The sequence below is a fragment of the Amblyomma americanum genome, chromosome 2 (assembly GCF_052857255.1).
Source record: "Amblyomma americanum isolate KBUSLIRL-KWMA chromosome 2, ASM5285725v1, whole genome shotgun sequence".
NCBI lineage: Eukaryota > Metazoa > Arthropoda > Arachnida > Ixodida > Ixodidae > Amblyomma > Amblyomma americanum.
This window is the reverse complement of record NC_135498.1, coordinates 3,960,976-3,981,658: the sequence shown is the minus strand read 5'-3', so window position 1 is coordinate 3,981,658 and position 20,683 is coordinate 3,960,976. Positions and strand designations below refer to the sequence as shown.

At 49.7% G+C, this 20,683-nt stretch overlaps 1 protein-coding gene across 1 annotated transcript in view; it reads right to left on the bottom strand.

Moving 5' to 3' along the window:
* Nucleotides 1-12,604: 12,604 nt before the first annotated feature.
* Nucleotides 12,605-20,683, bottom strand: part of Upf1 (Upf1 RNA helicase) — a 50,559-nt gene continuing 42,480 nt past the window's right edge. Inside the window, exons 9-12 of the mRNA XM_077652825.1 lie at nucleotides 20,001-20,522; nucleotides 13,880-14,602; nucleotides 12,915-13,167; nucleotides 12,605-12,822 (exon numbers count right to left, since the gene is read on the bottom strand). Coding sequence (XP_077508951.1) covers nucleotides 12,949-13,167; nucleotides 13,880-14,602; nucleotides 20,001-20,522 — 1,464 coding nt within the window. The 3' untranslated portion in view covers nucleotides 12,605-12,822; nucleotides 12,915-12,948. The remainder of the gene's footprint in view (nucleotides 12,823-12,914; nucleotides 13,168-13,879; nucleotides 14,603-20,000; nucleotides 20,523-20,683) is intronic.

Below are 20,683 nucleotides of genomic sequence, written 5' to 3'. Positions count from 1 at the left end.
TACCTTTATCATGCGGTGGTCATTACATAGGCCAAACGGGGCGATGTCTAAATAAGCGATTAATGAATTTAAGCACGCACGTAACGTCAAGAACGGGAAAGGGAATTGACTCGTCGACCACATTCTTTCATGCGAACCATTTCTTGAGAAGACTGCTTTGATAGGAAAAAGTAAAGACATGACCACGCGATTAATCATTGAAGCCGAAAGGATAAATGTCTCATGTGTGACGTGTGTTAGCACTCCATTTATAGTTTTATGTGATAAAGAACTATCGTTTCTGAGGCATCGATACTGTCAGCACAAATTATAGCATGTTTTTGGCGTATAAATGTGATGCATGTGTGAAATAAAATTTGTTGGAAGTTAACGCTCGTGTTTTTCGTTTCTTCGTGTGTCCTCGTCCCCTGCTGCGCTAGTCTTCCTATGATAACAAGGTCAAGCCAAACTTAACTGCGTGGCGGTATGGGCCAAGCTATGGTAGTATGACCACGTGATAATATGACTATGACCACCGGGTACTTGACCTTGACCCTGAAAGTTGATTTGAGACGATGGAGACCATGATTAACTGAGTTTTCGCCCGTATAATAACTAGGTTCAAGCCACGTTGAACTCCCCGGCTATTTTTTTCTTGTGCTAGCCAGCAATTTCCGCTGGTGTGGCAGTTAGCCAAGCATCACATCAGTCCTACATTTCCAGCCACCTTCCATTGACATGCAGCTGAAAGACATAGCAATTGTGAAAACATTTTTCGCCAGTGCACATGCATCTACAACACGTCTGCTGCCAGGAGGGTGCACTGCCTTTTAACCCTTTGTGGAACAATGTGACACATACGGCCCACTTTCTTCCCCATACTAAAGGGCTCATAAGAGAGAGTGGGACGCAGCAGGGCGACTTAATTATGCTGTGCTCCTACCTATGTTAAGGTTTCAATGATGTGTTCAAAAATAGTTTCAGCCGCGTCCACTAACTAGATGAGGTAGCGCGTCGAGATCTTGAAACTTCGTTCTTTTTTCGGATGCGTTGAAAGTTTTTGGCTATATACGATCTGGCAAAAAAAAAAATGCCCGGTGAGTGATTTCTTTTTTTTTTCTGCATAGACAGGAACAACTCTGGATCACAAGTTCACAACAGGTACTTGTTCCGGAGATTTGAGATGGCAATAAGAGGAAAGCACTTTTTTTACCATGCTGAAAATAGTTGGACATTTACCGACTGAATATTGAGTGGTAATTCTCAAACATCGTATGTAGAGTTTGTTCTTGGGCGCCAAAACATCAAACAGGCAATCATTCAGAACAAGAGCGATGCTAGACTCACTTTTGCCTTTCACCAATCAAGGAGTCCGGCCTTTTGTACCGTCTGTACTGTAACCCTCCTCCGTTTCGGGCCGGCCACAGTAGGCAGACGCGACGCCGACGTGACGGCCTGCTCGGCCGATCCCGTCGCTGATGCACTCGTCTGTCACACTAGCCCGACGACGCCAGCTGGCCTGCATAGCTGCGCTTCTCTCTGCCTTATTCGTGCAAGTAAAACAAGTGGATGCGTTTGATATGTTCACATCTGAACACTCACTAGCGATTAACTTCTGCCAAATTCTTGAATTTCAGTCGACGCTGGCCCCCATCCACGACGAGTAGGCCTAGCGAGTCAGCAGTGGACTCGTGTGGGCGATTTCGGAGATTGTGGAGAGCAAACGGACAGGTTTTAATGACGGTAAATGGTCATCGAGCGTAGCATTGGCCACAATCGTCTGAAATCGACGATTGTTTGCATCGCAGGACGAGCGTAAGATAAGCGGTAAGCACCAGTGCGACCCGGCAACTTCTACCGTACGGCAAACGATGGCTAGGCAAGCCTGGCAGCGATAGCAATGGCAACGCGTTGCCGTGTTTGCCGTACGGCTGTCCAGCTACGCTAAAACGCCGGTCGTCGGCGTCACTTGTAGCGAACAATTCAGGCCCTTTAAATTAATGCAAACGGTCGCCAAACATACTTCTGGATAAAGCGATTTAGAATTAAGTAATTGTCTGATCAGAGAAAGCAGATGCAATAAGCGGCGACCTTATGCAGTGTAAAGAGCCCGACTGTCAAGCGTTTATCATGCAGGCTAATAGCATCATCAGCGCTTCTCGCAGAGTTAATTTATTCCGTAAATACGTAAATCTGTAAGTTGACGGCAAGAGGACAAATTAAGATAAGCAGAGACCAGTAGAATTTTCTTTGCTATGCAAATGAACAATAACTTTTTGTACACAGACGTAAACAACAGTTGTGGTGGGATATGCAATCATCGGCGCATTCTCAAGGAATTTCGCGCTCATACAGGAAATGTTGAATCCATCGCGTTCTATTATCTCAAAGCCCTCGTTTAGGGAATACACGAGTTGTTTCCTGCACAAGCAGGAGAAAAATGCGAGCAGTAAATATTGAAATCAGCAGTATTCGAAACACGGAAGCTCGAGCAGACGACGATGGACGCGGCTGTAGGTAGGACGCTGTTGCAAAAGGGTTGCAAGCCCCAAGGGTAGCGTTGGCCTGGCGGCCTGGGGCACAGCTGGAAACATCCGAAGGTCCCGGCAAAGGATGAGTCGACTGGCAACAGAACAACTTGTTTATTCTGGCTTCGCAAAAGAGCAGCCGGTCAGGGCGACCATGTTACTCGAAGGAAGAAATCAAAGTCTCTCTTTGGCGTCCGGGGCAGCGGCTTTTATACCCTCGGAGTCGAGGGCAAGAAGGAACGGCTTGGGATGAGTCGCACGCACGGTGTAAGAATACCATACTGAGGTGTTGACACTCTTCCCCCGCCGCGCGCGAGAGCGCCGCCCGCTCGCGGCCACGATATGTTCGGGTGGGGGGGGCCTTGGAAACCGGTCCGACCGGTCACCAACTTAGAGGGCGCTGCGAAATGGGGTCCCACGCTAGGCGGCTCGGTCCGGCGTGGCGCGGCAGTGCGCACGTGTTTTTGCCTCGTTTTGGAGTATGCGGCTGCTTGCTGTGCTGTTTTAAACAAGTTCCTTTATTTTAGACCAAGACCTTGTGTTTGGCTATCGTCGGCAGAGTAGCCCACAGCTGGTGAGTGCTGCGCTGAGTTCTGCGCAATGGGGCGAAAGTGCTTCGTGCCGAACTGCAATTCGGGCTACCGGACTTGTGCGGAGCGTGTGACATTGTTCAAAGCTCCGTCCGACAATGTTCGTTTGGATAAGTGGCGGCGCGCGATTCCTAGGGCAGACCGGACATTAATGCCCACTGACCATGTCTGCGCCAAGCATTTCGCAGAGTACGCAATTTCCCGGGCATATTACGCGGAGCTCGATGGGAGAGTGCTGCTTGACGCGGAAAAGAGGCCCGTGCTTTCCAAAGAGGCAGTCCCTACGTTATTTCCAAACTGTCCGAAGTATCTAACGCGGCCAGAGAGACACAGAAAGCCACCTCGGAAGAAAAAAAGAAACTGGCAAAGCTTTGTTCCTCTTAGCCGCAATTTTCATCATATGTTCCTCTATGCCAAAGTTTTTGCGACTTTTTCTGCTTACGTTAGACGGAAAACTGCTGTTACCGCGCAGTGACACTGTGTATATCTTGAATATTTCACCCAGTTACTGCATTTTTTGTTTGCACTGTGCCTATGGTGTGCAATAAAGTTCTGAAGATTTTCATTTCGTTTTTTTATTGTGGGAGTACATGACAGTGTGACCTTCTGAGATGGTGATTTCCTTATATTTTTTCACCTCGTGAGTTTCGAAAGCGTACTTGGCTGAACCTTGACCCCTGCATACTTGAGTCCTTCAAGAGCCATTTAGCCTCCAGTGGAAAGGAGCTTATTGAAAATTATGTCCGTTCTATGATAATATGCATCGGAATAAAAATGCCGTTTTCTCATGCTTTCGTGTTGGGTTATGGTCCATGATCCGACGCGCCCTTGCATCCCGTCTGGTACATTTCCGGCGTGAGAAAGTTTTTACCTAATACGCAGCCTCTTCACTACATCAGTCGTAAATAGCCGCGCTATACTAGTGCGCTGCATCTTGAAAATTAGCGCACTCAGCGAAACAACGTTTGAACGATCTTCATACAGAGTGAAAAAGCAACGATAAGCGTGAAGTAAAAACTTTCTGGTGCCATAATAATCTGCCCTTGTGAACGGAAAAGGGCACGATCACCCCCACTTATATTTATTATGCTTAGATCTATGATTAGATCGGATGATTTTTGAATTGAACGAGAAATCGAAACATGAATGAGCCATCGCGCAAGATAATCGAGTGCTGCTCGACCGAGTTCATATCATTAACTGCTTTGCACGAAATAATTTCACGCAAACAAAATTTTAAGACTGGCACACTACTAATTTTAATTCCAAGCTACGAACTTCTTTAGCGTTCTCAATTCAATTCACGCCCACAAAGCGAAAGTCGAGCTTTGGCAGCGGAATCTCAAGGCGCCAGCACCGCTCATCTGGGCCCACTGACATCGGCGCCATCTGTCGGCTTACAGCCGAACTGCAAGGCGCGCTCCGCCGCGGCCGAGCATAATCGGGACGCTCCAGCGGGCGCAGTGTCAACACCTGAGTATTCTTGCACCGTGGTCGCACGAGACGGCGACGCACGGACATGTTGAGACGTGAAGTGACGCGTCCGCCGGGCCGGCGCCGGTCAGACCTCCTCGCCTCCCAGTTGGGGAGCTCCTCTCCCCGGCTGCCGCGCTTTGACAAGCGTGGGCACTAACATGCACACACACACACACACGCACACACGACGACACGTGGCATTGAAACCTGCCTGGACGCGCTTGGCGGGAGGCGTTACGGCAGCACTGAACGGGCCCAAAATGACCGCCACTTTGAACGAAGCCCCGGCGTCCGTTGCATCCGCGCCGGCTATACCGCGCGTCGTATAGGCGAAACGTAACAGCGCAGTGAAGCCAGCCAGCGGCGGCTGTTGGTCGGCGTCGGCAGCGAGACATCGTGTCATCGTAGTGTGACAACGAAATCGGCCACCCGACCACTCAAATCAGCGACGGGCGACCGACGACGCCGTCGGCCGACCATGTGCGCGACGTTGGCATCTGCATTGCGTCTGCCGACCAAGATAAGCCTATATTATAGTGTGGCCGCGCCCAGGACGGAGAGCTTCCTCCTCGAAACACTCCGTGATTTAACAGAAAGAATAATTTAAATTTAGCTGGGATTTGAACCAACCACTTTAGGCACGCTACGAAAAACAGGAGAATTCAAAATTGATTTTTCAGGAATAGGAATTCGAAATGGCGCAGTAACTGTCTCATATATCGGTGGCCACACGAACCGCGCCGTAAGGGAATGAAATAAGTGCCGTAGTGGAGGTTTCGACCACCTAGGGATATTTAACGTGCGCCGACATTGCACAGCACACGGGCCCTTTTTGCGTTTTGCCTCCTTCGCGGCAGGGTTCGATCCCGAGAACTCCGGCTCAGTAGCCGAGCGCCCCCAACACGCACGCCGATTTGCCTGAGGTACAGTAAGCGTGAGCCATGTGTGTGTGGTGTTGGCCTAATCTGATGCTTAGAAATATGATAAGCAGCTAGTGAACTAGAGACATGCTAATTAAGGTCTCTTCGATTTGGCTGCACTTTTGCATTCGTTTCGACAGTGCAGCGCGCGCCCCCTGCCGCACCTCCTTCGGTTTGGTTTATGGGGGTTTAACGTCCCAAAGCGACTCAGGCTATGAGAGACGCCGTAGTGAAGGGCTCCGGAAATTTCGACCGCCTGGGGTTCTTTAACGTGCACTGACATCGCACAGTACACGGGCCTGTAGAATTTCGCCTCCATCGAAATTCGACCGCCGCGGCCGGGATCGAACCCGCGTCTTTCGGGCCGGCAGCCGAGCGCCGTCGGCCACCGCGGCGGCGCACCTCCTTCCGTCTTCATTTTGCAAAGGATCCAGCCTAGTGCAGCACGAGTTCCTGGTTAGCTTGCAATCTCCGAAGTGGAAGTGTAGTGAAGCGATATGGCGGCGCCCTGTGTAGGTCGGAGAAACGCAGGAGATATGACAGTATAGTCTCTCCATGAAATTGACGGCAGTTCTTTCTTGAGAGGAGGTGGAGAACAAATGTTCGTGGCGTCATAATTGCAAACCTAAGCGGTCAAGTCGAGCCGCGTGGGCATAATTTCAGCACATATTCTTAAATTGTCTGTGCGTATACATTCCACGACTTTTTTTGTGTGTGAAACGACGATTTCCTGGGGCTGGTTCATGGCAACATTTCTTTAGGATTTCCTGCTTGAAAATTCACGTGGTTCGGGATTTGGACGCCAGTTTTTGATGCCGGCGGCACGCAGTTGGTCGTTATTTGGTGGCGACGCCAAGGCTAGCCGACGAGCAGGCCTGCAGCTGCACTCGACCGTTCGTTTTGGAAGCAGCCAGTGACAAGCTGCACTTAAACTGAGGCTGCACGCGGGCGGCACAGCCGCGGAACTTGACAGAACTAGGGCAGCGAGTGCAGCCAAATAATAATAATTGGTTTTTGGGGAAAGGAAATGGCGCAGTATCTGTCTCATATATCTTTGGACACCTGAACCGCGCCGTAAGGGAAGGGATAAGAGAGGGAGTGAAAGAAGAAAGGAAGAATTAGGTACCGTAGTGGAGGGCTCCGGAATAATTTCGACCACCTGGGGATCTTTAACGTGCACTGACATCGCACAGCACACGGGCGCCTTAGCGTTTTTCCCCCATAAAAACGCAGCCGCCGCGGTCGGGTTCGAACGTAGCCAAAACGAAAGTACATTTTACGTGTATTTTATGTTGCAATAATGCTTAAAGCTACGTTTCCACAGAGAAAATATTCCAAAATGCTATTTGGCAGGTTCTGCCAATCATGAATGACAGTTTACCAATATCCATCAACAGTACAGCTGTATTTTACCAGTACTGCGGAGGCCAACGAAAAGGGTCCAACTTAAGAGCGGCGCATGCAGCGAGCTATATGGAAAGAAAAATGATAAGTGTAACGTTAAGAGACAGAAAGCGGACAGTGGGGGGTCGGATCAAACATGGGTTAATGACTTCCTAGTCGAAATCACGGAGTACCCGGGTTCGAACCCGACCGCTGCAGCCGCGTTTCGTTTCGATGAGAAACGCAAAAGGCGCCCATGGGCTGTGCGATCTACGTTAAAGATCCCCAGGTGGTCTAAATTATTCTGGAGACAACTAGGCACCTCTTCCTTTCTTTCATTCCCACCTTTATGCCTTCCCTTACAGCACTGTACTGTTCCGGTGTTCACAGAGATATGCGAGACAGTTACTGCGCGATTTCCTTTCCTCAAAACAAATTTTCAAAAAGAAGAAATGACCTTGGAGTTTTTGTGTTTTATATTAAATTAACAAAACCAGCTTGTTTGCCCTAGATAAAAGCACTGTAAATCAAGTAGAACAAAAACACGCCACAAGAGGCACTGGCTACTTTTTACATCGAAGGACTTTGCGTCTCTATGTAAACATCCTACGAATTAGCACTAAACACTTATGGCTACTCTTTTATGTATCTGAGAGCGGCTTTGCGGAATCGATCCGATCGAGCCATTGCACTCTATAAGCGTTCGTTTCGGTCCCAAGTAAGGATGCGTTCGTTTAATTCACATTTAGCAGGCAGTGCGCATCGTGTTTGTGGAGAATCACCGAGCGGTGGCGCCAGATGCGCCACGTTCCCGTGAACAGCGCGCGCTCCTTGCTCGCCGTGGCTACCCTACCGAGGCCAACCAGCGCGCTAGGAGCGACGGGCGATGGTTGGCGGTAAGCAGTAGCGGTACGCGCTATGCTGAATGTGTCTGATATCTTGCGCAGGCTGTCATACCGTCGCAGTATCTCGCGCTCGAGTTCGGATCCAGAAGGGAACGTCACTGATCAGTTTTCCCTTCTGCGCCGTCGACGTGACGGTGAAGCATCGCTGGGCGTTCACGTGGTTGTTGTAACCATGCAAACGGCGCTGCCAGCCTTGGCATGAACGAGTTAGAGAACAGGCAACCATGGAGTGCAAAATTCCGCCACGTGCTAAGATAGGCTGTTTTGATTGGTCGCCCCGAGTGTCGTCATTGGGAGAGTGAAATGGGAATGGGAAGCTGCGCGAAAATCGAGTTGAGGGCAGCATTTTGTTTGCTTGTATTTTGAAATTTCTTCATTGAATAACTCCCGTTCCTATGCATCGATTCACGTAATTCTTTAAGTCAGCATCTGTGTGACAAAGAATCCATCTAAAGCGTAACCGGCATCCGTTCAAGCGGTGTTTCGCAGCCCCTTTAAGGGCAGCAGACTAGATTCCAAGGGAAGGGAAGCGTAGCAGAGGCCGGCAGAAAGTTACGTGGGCAGATGAGATTAAGACGTTTGCGTGTACAGGGTGGCCGTAGCTGGCACAAGACAGGGCTGATTGGAGAGATAAGGAAACGGCCTTTGTCCTCCAGTGGGCGTAGCCAGGCTGGTGATGATGAAGCAAATAACATTTAACCTTGTATCCCATTAAGGTGCACTTCATAATGCAAGCAAAAACTTGTCACATTACTGGTCACATTGCTTCTGGATGTGCACATGTAAACAAGGCAGACACGACACAAGTGGTCTCAAACTAGAACTTGGCAAGAGCACTTATTGATCATTACAACACAAATGTTAGGAATTAGTCTAATCCTGCTTCAACGAAATTCACAGGACCTGCAGAAAATTTCATTGAAGCAGAAGCTTCGTTGTTGTGAAACCAGGCCATAAACTGATAGCTTGGACCGGATAGTTCATGAACGTTTATTTTACAAAAATTTGTCATTTTTGGTATTTAGCCGTTTTGAAATCGGCGTGGCGATTTCCTTGGCTTTCCGAAAATCTCGGAATCACATAATAAACGCACCAGCTACATTTGCCATCAAAACAATTTTTTTTCTGAATGCGTATTATAAGTGCCCTTGCTTTCATCGCAAGAGAACCAGTACTTGAACAGGGTGTCTACCAAGTTGACGTTTCCAAATTCGAGTTTTCCCCGAGGGCATTTGTAAAATTCCCCAAGTGACACAGTACTTTGTTTTATGCGAAAACAAGCTGACACAAAGCCGCCTGATGGTATCACTCGCCAGTAAGCATGTTAAAAAATAAAAACGAATTAATCCTATTTGATTATTAAGGTGTAATGTTTATTTCATTTTAAAAAATAGGGGAGAGTTTAGCTGATAGTAACCGCAATGGTGTGGGGCCTGAACTTAGCGTCACAAGTGCGATTCTCTCTCAGCAAGTCTACTCATACAAACTGCAGATTATAGAAACCTTAGTTTGTAGAAGTGAGAGAGCTATGAAGTGAGAAACTTCATAGGGTAAATGTTGCTCCCGGTTATGCGTACATATTCAGCGTGTCAGGGAGGTACACATTTGAATAATTTGTACAAAGCACAAAAATTCCTCGAGTTGCCAACCTGTTGCCGTGTGTCCAGTTTTGAAAGCACCGTTCACATGAAGGCCACAGCTACCAACTTCGAGAATACGACAGCCGTCGTTGGATTCACAAACTTCTTGTTTGATCCCACGGAGAAATTTTATATTTACATTTGGCCCATACATCGAGATCTGAAGAATTTTTGATCGGGAGAGTCCATCTGCGGAAGTTTTAAAAGCAGACACACATTCTTCCGCCCACATGCGCCCCAAAAAGCATGACGTCAAGTAGCGCATTTTCACGCTCTGCTCTGCATCCGACCAAAAGTGAACTAACAAATCAATTTGCTCTTTTTGTGCAACTTTAACGCCACGACGAGGTGGGAGGCTTGGCTTACTTCCGACAGGGGGTTCTCCTTGAAGAAAGGTGCGAGGCCATAGACAGCAGTATATCCTACCTTGTCTTTGGCAAGCTGCATTTTCTTGGCTGTAGCTGATGATGGGAACATCAAAACGAACAAAGAAGGCAATGCCGCAGCAGCACGGAGTGATGTGTGCGTCATAACAGCTTTGAGGCACCACATCACTTCAGCATTTATGACCTCTAAGTCAAGCTGAAAGATATCCTTTGCTGTACGATCGGGCTGGACATCCATCGCAGTAGTTGAAACACTTGAAGGATGTGCAGAAACTGACGGCATTAGACCAGCATTGGTCACAACGGTGGTCGCAGTGTCAAAAATGGGGCTACAGAGGGTGTCCCGACTGCAGTAATGGCCAGCCGGCGCTTCTTACTTCCAGCGTGACTTGTCACCGCTCTTCTTCCCATGTTGCTGAGCAAAAACTGCTTTCTGCAGAGCACACAGTACGCTGTGTTCGGGTTACTTTCAACGGGCCTAATTCATGCTGCACACTCGCAATGTTTCGCATTCGTCTAGTCCTGGACGAAAGTGCACTTGAAGGCAGTCATGCTTGACACATCACACACAGCTTGCCTACGGCACCACAGCAGCCAATAAAACTAAATCGGTTCAAAACGGCGCAGCTAAGTACGGACAGAAGACAGAATTCGTTGCTTTGCTAGCGTCGGCAGATCGCGAAAAGGTGTGAAACTATTTCCCCTTCCCCCAAAGCTGCGCCGCCTGCATCGCGTGTGTGCACCTGCTGTGGCAGAAATGGATGTTTCCATCAAGGAGATGCGCAGGGAGGAAGAGTTCATTTGGGTCCATCGCAAGTTCTCACGTTTTCTGCCGCCTTGTTGGAGCTGTTCACTCAGAAACATAGGAAAACCAGGGGAGGCCGCTGGCAGTCGAACAGCGCACGTGCGAACCGTAGGAAGCGCGCACTCTGCTGTCGGCCACAGTGCTGGGGAAGAGCACAAAAGTGTACGCTTTTGACATAGTACGCTTCGAAATTGGAAGCGCCGCTGGCACCGCAAAGCTTTTTGCCATTTTGCTGGGACGCTCCACTTGACAGGACAACGTTAGAGGCCAGCGGCCGCAGAGGAGAGGACGCGTAATGCCACACTGGACAATCCGTGCAATGCCAGTCTGCATTGTTTACACGAGAAAGCATTATCGCGACTTTAGTTCCTTATATGTAGAACTGCAGCTAATTTTCACTGATGTAAGCAGAAATCCCCCGAGTTTTTGCAGATTATCCAAATTGCCCGAGAATTCCCGATTGGTAGACACCCTGTTAGACCACGCTGCCTGAAGGCATTTCAGTGTGGACTATGCGCACGTGCACCCACGACACTGCACGTTGAGTAGCGGTCACGTGCACGTCAAAATCGATCTTTTAGACGACGTGCCAGAAATGCAATTGCTCCGATTCTTCGAATATGTTTTACGTTTTGCGACACGCGATACACACACAATGGCGTAATGACATTCGGTTGAGGCAACTGCCAAGGACCACCGACACTCGCAGTGGCTGTATTCGGCCAGTGTCAGAGTGCACCAGACAGGAAAAAAAAAAAACGCTATCGGGATGCTCTCGCCTGCGGCAAAATATCCAAGATCAGAGTGGCCGGTCACGCTTCCTGCAACAACGCGCCGCTAGCTCAGTGTCGCTAGGCTTAACGCCTAACGTGCTCCGCAAAGAAGCCTAGGAAAAAGCACTCTGGAACTAGCCACCGGCTATCATGTAACGTTTAACATTTTCACCGATTCCCATTGACACGACTGCTTCACACTGAAATAAACGTTGTAGAACTCATTTCCGTTATGCCTTCGTCAGTGAAGCTAGCGAAACAGCCAAAAGCCGCCGTGCACCAACAATCGTGGTTCGCAAGCGCGGAGTCCAGGTTGTCTGTGAAACCATCGCACGCAGTCGTGCGCTGCATCGCATCTTTATGCATACATGACTGCGCATTAATTCAGATTCTTCATGAAATGTCAGTTGCACTACTGACTGTCTTCGGCAGTCGCGTTTGGTGGACATATGGGCGTGGAAAAAAAAAAAATTGGCCGCTTACTCGGAAAAAGTTTGTTGAAGCGGAACCTTGCTCCGAAAATTGTTCGTTGCGGGGAAAAATTGCATTGCCTTGTATGGTATGCTGACGGGGAATCGGAAATACTTCGCTGTGGCAGAAATTTTGCTGTCATGGCGTTCGTTGTAGAATGGTTTGACTGTATTTCTGTGCTCATAGGATAATCCAATTTGCAAGTGCAGCACCAAATGAATGCCTCTCAGCTTAAAAACAAGCCTGGGCCAAGATATCATCATAAACAAACCATCTTGTGCCACAAGTCGTCCATCAATGTGGACAACTTGCTCACTGTTCAACTCTGGCTACATGTGCAGTTAGCGTCAAATGAAATGCAAACAAATCAAATGAAACAAGAGCACGAACTATAAAAAATATTAGTAGCTGAAGATTAAATACACTGCTAAAGAGCGGTCTTTACGGCTTCAATGAGAAAATCAACTGCCCGCTCCAGTATATTCTGCTCCATAGTGTAACATCTTTTAATTTTTTACTTAACGTTTCAATTATCTTGTTTAGTTTCATTTCAAGCCGATAGTACACAACTTTGCTGGTTGCCAGATGCTCCACATTTAAACACTCTGTGACAAGCCCAAGCCAACACAGCCACAAGTGCTGCGCAGGTCGAGCAAGGGTTCAGGCAAACACTGCAAGAGAGGTGCCCGACATCCTGCCCCTTCCACCCGTCTAAAACAGCCGAAGTAGAGAAGACAGACAAGAAGTGTCCGCCCGCGCCGCGCACACACAGTGCCCTGTTTATTTGCAGCCTGCGCAGTCGTGGTGCTGCCTCCGGCGGTGATGGTGAGGAGGAAGAGGGGGCGTGGCCCGGCCTCCTTCAGGTCCCGGCCTTTAGTTGGTGCGCCGGCATGCGGCGCCCGGGGCTAGCCCTTGCCCCACGGTCCCCCGGTCAGGGGGCCCCATGGCCTTGTTGCCTCAGTCCGCCTGCGCAGACACAACAGCAGATGGAGCAGACTGCAGTCTCTGGAAGCACCGATGCCTTGAGTCATCGATCAGGAAGGAGGCTGCCCCCTCACCTGCCCGATGCTGCTGCTGCCTGGCTCTTCTTCCTCAGTACGGCTGCTGTGCTACGAAGTGGGCTGTGGAGGAGGAAGGCGGCTGTCCAAAGCAGTGCCGGTCCCCTTGGTAGGACGAGTCCTGGGAGAGCATGCCCTCGGCCTGCGAGCGCAGCTCCTCCCCTAAGAAGCAGCTCTCCTGTGACAGCTGTGACAGGACGCCCACCCCCGGCTGCGACAGAGGCCCGCTGCCGCCCGGCTGGGACAGCACCCCCTGCAAACACAGCCACACACAACCACCTTTGAGGCAAAACTGAACAGCTCCTGGAAAAAAAAACCTTGTGCCCACCAAGAATGTGGAATGATGAGCAAATGTACAAAACATAAAATGCCGGTTTATTCAGACAATGTTAGGGACTAAAGTAAAAATGAAAATTGGCTTTTGGGGAAAGGAAATGGAGCAGTATCTGTCTCGCATCTTGGCAGACACCTGAACCGTAGCACCGTAAGGGAAGGGATAAAGGAGGGAGTGAAAGAAGAAAGGAAGAAAGAGGTGCAGTAGTGCAGGGGTCCGGAATAATTTCGACCACCTGGGGATCTTTAATGTGCACTGACATCACACAGCACATGGGCGCTTTTGCATTTCGCCTCCATCAAAACGCGGCCGCCGCAGTCAGGTTCAAACCCGGGTAAATGCATCACGAATACACCTACATACCAATTCGAGGTTTTGTCTCAGTCAAATGACTGCCTTTAGGCAAGCCCATGCTTCCAGGTTAGTCATGCGGATAACACACGTGGTTACTGCTGCTGGCTTGAAGCCTCAACAAATGCATCCCAAGGCTACATTTGGGGTCAACAGTAAGAGAGACAAGCTGCAATCAAGACACTTGCATCTGGTTGTGCTCAAAGTAAACATGACAGTGCATCTATGGCAACACATACAAGTGGGAGAGCTGCTGCACCTAGGACCATTATTTCCTCACCTGGCTGGCCTGGCTGTTGAACTGTGAGCCTGGTGGTGCCGCCCGCCGCCCAGCTGGTGGTAGCTGCTGCTGACGAGTTGTACGGCGGGGTGGGGGGCCCTTCGTGGGACCGGCAGCCCCCCGGCGAGCCTGGAGTGCTTGCTGGTGCTGATTGTAAAAGCGAGGTGGGACATGTGCCATATTCATGAAAAGGCCCACAGGCACGGGCAGGCCTGGATTGGCCGTTGCCCGTTCTGCCGGCCCAATGTAGGCCAACTGGTCGTGGTGGCGACCAAATGCGGCCTCAGGGAAGTTCTCCTTGAGAGGAGCCCAGGCCCCGGCGCGGCTTGCATTGCGCCAGTCTGGCCCGCCATTGAGCTGTGACGAGCGATCGTACACACTGCCAGGCACCATGGCTTCACGAGCATCGAACACAGTGGTGCTCATGAAGTGGCCGCCTGGGTTCACGGTGTTGACAAGCTTGCGTGGTTTGCTGAACTGGATGAGGCTCTCCTTGAGGTTGTTCAAGGGGCCCTCAACGAGCACCCGGTTCTCCTTGTAGAAGCTCAGCAGGTGGTTCCAAAGAGGCTGCTTTGAGAGCACCTTTGGGTTGCCCACAATGATGAGACCGTAACGGGCACGCGTCAATGCCACATTCAGCCGACGGGGGTCATTGAGGAATCCGATGCCTTGGTGCTCGTTGGAACGCACACAAGACATCACAATGAGGTCTTTCTCTCGACCCTGCACATGAAGAAAGGCCAGCTTACTGGAAAGGTAGGCATCAGCTTCGGGCTGTACTGGCGCGCCTGTATGACGGCACATCAAGATGCCTCGTAGACGCAAACAGATGCCACAAGTCCATATGCAATCCAGGTTTACACTGACTGTCTAAGTTTCAAAAAGGCTAAAAAATAGAAGTAGTTCCCCTTTTCTTCCACTGATTGTGATCAGTGCAGTCAACAATTGCTCTAAAGGTATTAACCAAGAAGGGTGGTTCCACGTAACATCGAACAACGGGTGGCTGGTCGACCTCTTAAATTTATTTGAAACTTTTATATACAGTCGAACCCCACTACAAAAAACGTCGCTTTAATGAAATATTTCCAATTACCTGTCAGCTTGCCGTAGTCAGTAATGGAACAAATTTCTCATCACAATGAACCATTTTTCGGCCACAGAAGCAGAAGAACCTGACCGACTTCTTTGGGAATAAATGATGTTTTGGGACTATGTTGCCCAACCTGAAAGTGTTTTTGGGCTGTTTTCGCCACAACGAAATTTTCACTTCAACAGAATTTTTCGCGCGCCCCCTCAGTTTCGTCGTAGCGAGGTTCAACTGTATTGTTGCCTGATGATTGGACAGAAGCCATCCACAATTGGTTTTGTCCCAAAAATTTTGTCCCGAAGCACGCGAAATTATTGACAGAGAAGTGGAGTTCCGCGCTTAAGGGGGGATGAGGGTCTTGAAAACTTTATTTTATTTCTTAACACATCTTCCTGAAAATTGGCATGCAGATATATCTTTGAATGCTAATCCCAAATATCAGATTTTATTGCGAAGCAATACTACTTTAGGTCGCACTTCAGCCCGTTCCGTGGCGAGGCGGTGGTAGGCACCATTGACCTTTAGCGTGACCTCGCTGCGTGACGTCACACCACGTGACCTAGAGTGACGTCACACCAGCTGTGTAAAAACGGGGCCCCATCTCACGCCGTCGCGAGGCGAGGCGGTAGCCACCAACGGCGGCCTAACTCCCGCTCCTCTCACCAGGGGCGCTACGGTCAGAGTGACGTCACACCAGTTGTATAAAACAGCTCCGCTCCTCTCGCCAAGGCAGTCATACAGCCAGATGTTACGATGGTGCCTACGAACAAGGCAGCTCGGCAGAATGCAAAGGGGAAGCATCAGCGAGCTACGGAGACGGAAGAAGAATGAGAAGAACGACTTTCTAAGCGGCGTGCCCAGTATGCAGCTCGGCGACAACGTGGAACCTCCTCTGTGGAAACAGCAGAAGCAAAGGAAGAAATTACGAGTTTGCCCGACAGTGAGTCTCCTTCTACTAGTTCAGAACGCGACTAAACGGCAGAGGCGTGTCCAAGAAACCCCGGAACAGCGGCAGCAGTGGCTCGAGAAGGAACGTGCGTTTCGAGAGAAGGAAAACGAAAAGCGAAGAAAACAGCGTGCAGAAGAAACACCCCAGCAGAGACAATAGCGTTGAGCGTTCGAAGAACACCATACATACTACCAGCTGATCCGAGAATAACACACTATTGCTTCGCAATCACCAGGCTTAACCAAGCTAAGCCACAGCCGTTTTTATATATCTCATCTAGAAATGAAGATATGGCAAAATAATTTATGGCACTTAGGTCTTTTCTTACGGGCCATTATGGTGATTTCTTAATTAAAAAAACTAGTTTTAAAGTAATGCTGTCATTTTTAAGGGCCCATTGCACATCCTAAAGCTAAAGAAATTTTTAAAAAGTCATCCCATAGGTCATGAATGAATAACAAAGTAGGAAAAAAAACAATGTGGGAGTAATTAGCTTACATCTGACCTAATTGCTAGTCTATTGGATTTAATGAAAATTGGAAAGCTTTAGGATGTAGCTGAGGTGTTGCTGAAAAAAATGATACGTACTTCAATAAAATCAGTCGATGCAAACATTATGAAAAGTTCCGTAAGGCAAAGGCATTTGATCGAAAAAGAAAACCTGAGAAAATTGCCTTCAAAGTTTTGCTTACTCTGCCATTTTTGTTTACTGGTCATATGGAAAAATTTAATGCTTTAGCATGCAGCCCAGTCATCGCTGAACCCAATACCACCAAATTTACAGAAATCTGTTCATGTAAAGATTGTGAAAACCTCTATATTGCATTAGCACTTGACAAAAAAAAAAACAGCTCAGAAAATCACTTGCTATTTTCTTTGAATCTGCCACACATTCACAAAAGTCCTGGGCAGTGGTCCTGGGTGCTGTCAGGCTTGTGCTTCTTGGCCATCCTCTTCTTCACCTTTTCAGCATTTGTGTGATCCTTATCAGACCTGCACAGCCTCTGTTTATCTTTTTCAAGGCTCCTACCAATGAGGCAGCTCCCAGGCCTGTAACCAAGCTGCGCTGCAACAGCTCTGCTGGTTGCTGCCATTCCTTGGTTGAATCGAGAAACTGCTTCTTGCGAGGTTGAAAACAGGACAGTGAGGAGTGTGTAATGCGAATGTTCAAGCTTCAGCTTAGGGCGCTCTGCCAACTTCGCCGAGCACCCCCCCCCTGCAGGAGCTCTCCTCAAAATATATATATATAAAAAAACAAATGATGTTATCAGCGGCGGCAGCGGCTTGGCGTGCTGCCAAGGTCCGCGCTGCGCATGCTTGTCGAAGCGTTGAGCACGCGAGCTCGGTTCAGCCGCGTCCGTTGGCACCGAAGCGGCGTGCGCAAACGCCGAAGTCGACATTAGGCTTAGGTCAGCCGGCTCGGCTGCTTCCGACGACACGGAATTCGAAGCGGCTTGTAGCGTATCAAAAGTCGACATTTTCGACGGGCTTAGTCCAAGCACATCCACTGGCACTGCAGAGACTTGCGGTAACACCGAAGTTGACGCCGATCGGCATTGTCCAGCCGCGTCCACTGGCGGTGCTGTTGTTGGCGAGCTCAGTCCAGCCGCATGCGCCGAGGGTAAAGCAGCTTGCGGCATCACCGAAGCTGCAGTTCTCGACGGTGCAGCGCTCTACTTATTGCATGCGCGTCTCTTTTTGCCGACTGCTTTTCACGTGCTTGCTTTCAAGCGCGCGTCTAGGGCCATCGTGACACACGGAACAAAGACACGCAAAAGCACGAAATTTGAGGCTAAAAATGCGATTCAATAGCCAAAATATCTACAATAACGATAAGGAAAAAAAGCAGAACGAAAAATATGGGAAACAAAGAGGAGCGCGAAAAATGACGGGCGTGCAGGCGAAAGCAGAAGACTGGAAGGAGCCGGACAACGCGGCCGCGGGGGGCAAAGCATGCGTCACGGCCAATCAGAGGGCTGCGCCTCGAGGAGGCGGCCGTTTTACCCAATCGGCGGCTGTCTCGCGACGCTTTCCCCCCTTGCGAACGGGTGCTGATAGCTCCGCTGTGCGAGGGTCTACAGCTTGCCGAGAGGCGCCAAATTGAAGAGCGGGAAACCAGCTTTCAAACGAGACCAAGATGGCGTTGATCGGTTCGCGTCGCGCGGAGCTACGGCAGCTTGAAAATGGGGCAAACCTTCGCGCTTGGCGTTCAATTTCGGCTCACCAACGTTTCTAAATTGCCGTTTTTTTCATACTTTGAGTTGGAATTCAGCTATAATATTTTTTGAAGAGGCATAGTTGGGACATTAAAGACTTCAAGATTGCAATTTTTGAAAATTGTCATTTTTGACCATTTTTCGCGATTTCAAGACCCGCGTCCCTCCTTAAAGGGACTGTGAAAAGGGATCTCAACAAAGATGCGATACGCCTAGGATGCTAAATGACGCAGCATCAAAAATATCCTTCAGCAAAAATTTTTGATGCGTTTTGTGGAAGCTGAGTTATCTGTAGTCAATTTTAATTTCCGTGTCTTCGCGCCTTTCCCTCTCTTCTCGTCAGTTTTTACACACTAAAATGTCGGTCCACCGGCCGCACACACTCGCCCCCTCCGCCAGCTGCTGACGTGCGTGGGAATTCCCCGGGAGGTGGAGCAAACGCCCCCCTTAGACTGGTATAACAAAAATCATTTGAATCAGAACAAACAAAAAATTGCACGACGATTACCTTCTCGGGAATGCGATGTTTGAGCTCAGCTGATCTGTTATTTGAACTGCAGGCAACCGTATATATTTGAACTGCAGGCAACCGTATATGGAACACAGTGTCAAACGGAAGCGGCTCCGAGTTTTGGCTTGGGAGGCACACACGACGATCCGCTGGCACCTTACCTTGCGTGAATGGACAATGGCATGCACTACTCTGGCGCCATCGCGAGCGGTGGCCACAACTGGCACTCCTCGCAACACACTCACCGCATCCTTTACTGATGACTTCATCAGTGAACAGATGCCGGCGCACACTTCTACGGTGCCGCAGGTAGCCGGTGCGCAACCTGCCCTCACACTATACAATCACGCTGCCCTCACCATCTTCGCTCAAGGGAGCATCAATAGTTGATGGAAGGGCTGCTGTTCAATAACAACGGCACCGCCACTCGAAACGACAGCGGCGCCGGGGAATGTCGGTAGCTAACGGAGGAGCCGAGACGACGCTCACACATTAACTTCTCTTTGGCTCTGACGCATTTGACTACTGCCGGCCATGTTTCACAAGTTTTTAATGTGCTGCTTCGTCAGTAGTCATTTGTGCTCCGGGTCCGGTAAGCGACCGGTGCTCGTTCACAACTACATTCAAGATGGCTGTCATTCTTTGGGCCGAAGAAACGAACAACTGCGCGACGAGCCGCAAGTTCGACGTTTGCAACGGGCGATACAGGTGTGGCAGCTGCAGTGAGGCAAAATTTTCAGCTGTTTGAGGTGATGCCCTGGTGTGGCTGTTGGCAACGTGCGGGATTTCGCTGCACAATGACGTTAGAACGAGGTGCTGTGGGACTGCAGCAACGACCACAACGGCAGCACTAGTGAGGACGATGGCGCAAGTGTGGATGAGTAGCCCTGTGACCAACAAATTTTCGTATTGGATTGTGCTATTGGCATGCCTATGCGAGGCAGATGCTATCGCGTTCTATTATTAAAGGCCAAGCTTAAACAACCTCCAAGTTTTTTTTCTCGAAATGTGTGTGTGTGTGTGTGTGTGTGTGTGTGTGTGGGGGGGGGGGTGGGGGGGGTGGGGGGGGGGGTGGAGAGTCGACTTACAATCGTGTAAATAGGGTAGTTCTGAGTTCTGTTCCAGCATCGCCATGGGAGAAGGCAGAGAATAATTTCAAGAATGCAGCACAGTAGAGCTCTGCCTTATCTCAAAATCTTTTTTCTGGTTTACTTGGAAACAGGGGGTGTGTAAAGCCTTTGCATAGACCCTTTCGCTGTACTCTGTGTAGGCTCATTTGTAGCTGGGTTTATGATTTGCTCAGGCCATGATTTGAGCATTGGTGAACATGTTATGAAAATAAATGCGGTCAAACATACCTGGAAGGCATCCACACTGGCCACTTCGATCTCCTGGTAGAGCTTGGCGTGCAGTGCCCCCTGGAACTGCATGTGCTGCACCAGGTAGGCCCGCTGACCCTCATATGGTGTGATGACGCCCACCTGCTGAGGCTTGACGCCACTGCGCAAAAAGCGCGTGCAGATCTTCTCCACCAGGGCCGCCTCAGTGCGGTTCAAGTACGAGGTGCCACTGCCGGCCATCTCCTCCTGGCCCTGGCAGGCGTAGAACAGCATGGGCCGCTCGGGCTGCGGCCAGGGGAAGTCAAGGCCACGCATGCGCCGCTCGTCGGCAAAGACTCCATTCTGCAGCGAGCCCTCGTAGAAGAAGTTTGAGGGGAACTGGGCCAGCTGCGGGTGCATGCGGTACTGCACCTCCAGCCGCAGGGGCCGAATGCCCAGCACCACGAGCCGCTCAAAGAGAGACTGCGACAGTCCCGCCCGTGCCGCCTTCTTGCACATCACCACCGGGCCCAGCTGGCAGTGGTCACCCACCAGGATCAGCTGTAAAGCAATGATCTCATGTATTAAGGGCTCTCCTTTAGATAGCAATACACCATGAGCACTTGGGACAAAGTGACTCAGGTTAAAACACTTTCATGAGCCCAAACTACAACAGTAGTGTGCCTATATGCCCACCTGGTGCTGTTAATGCATGTCCCAAA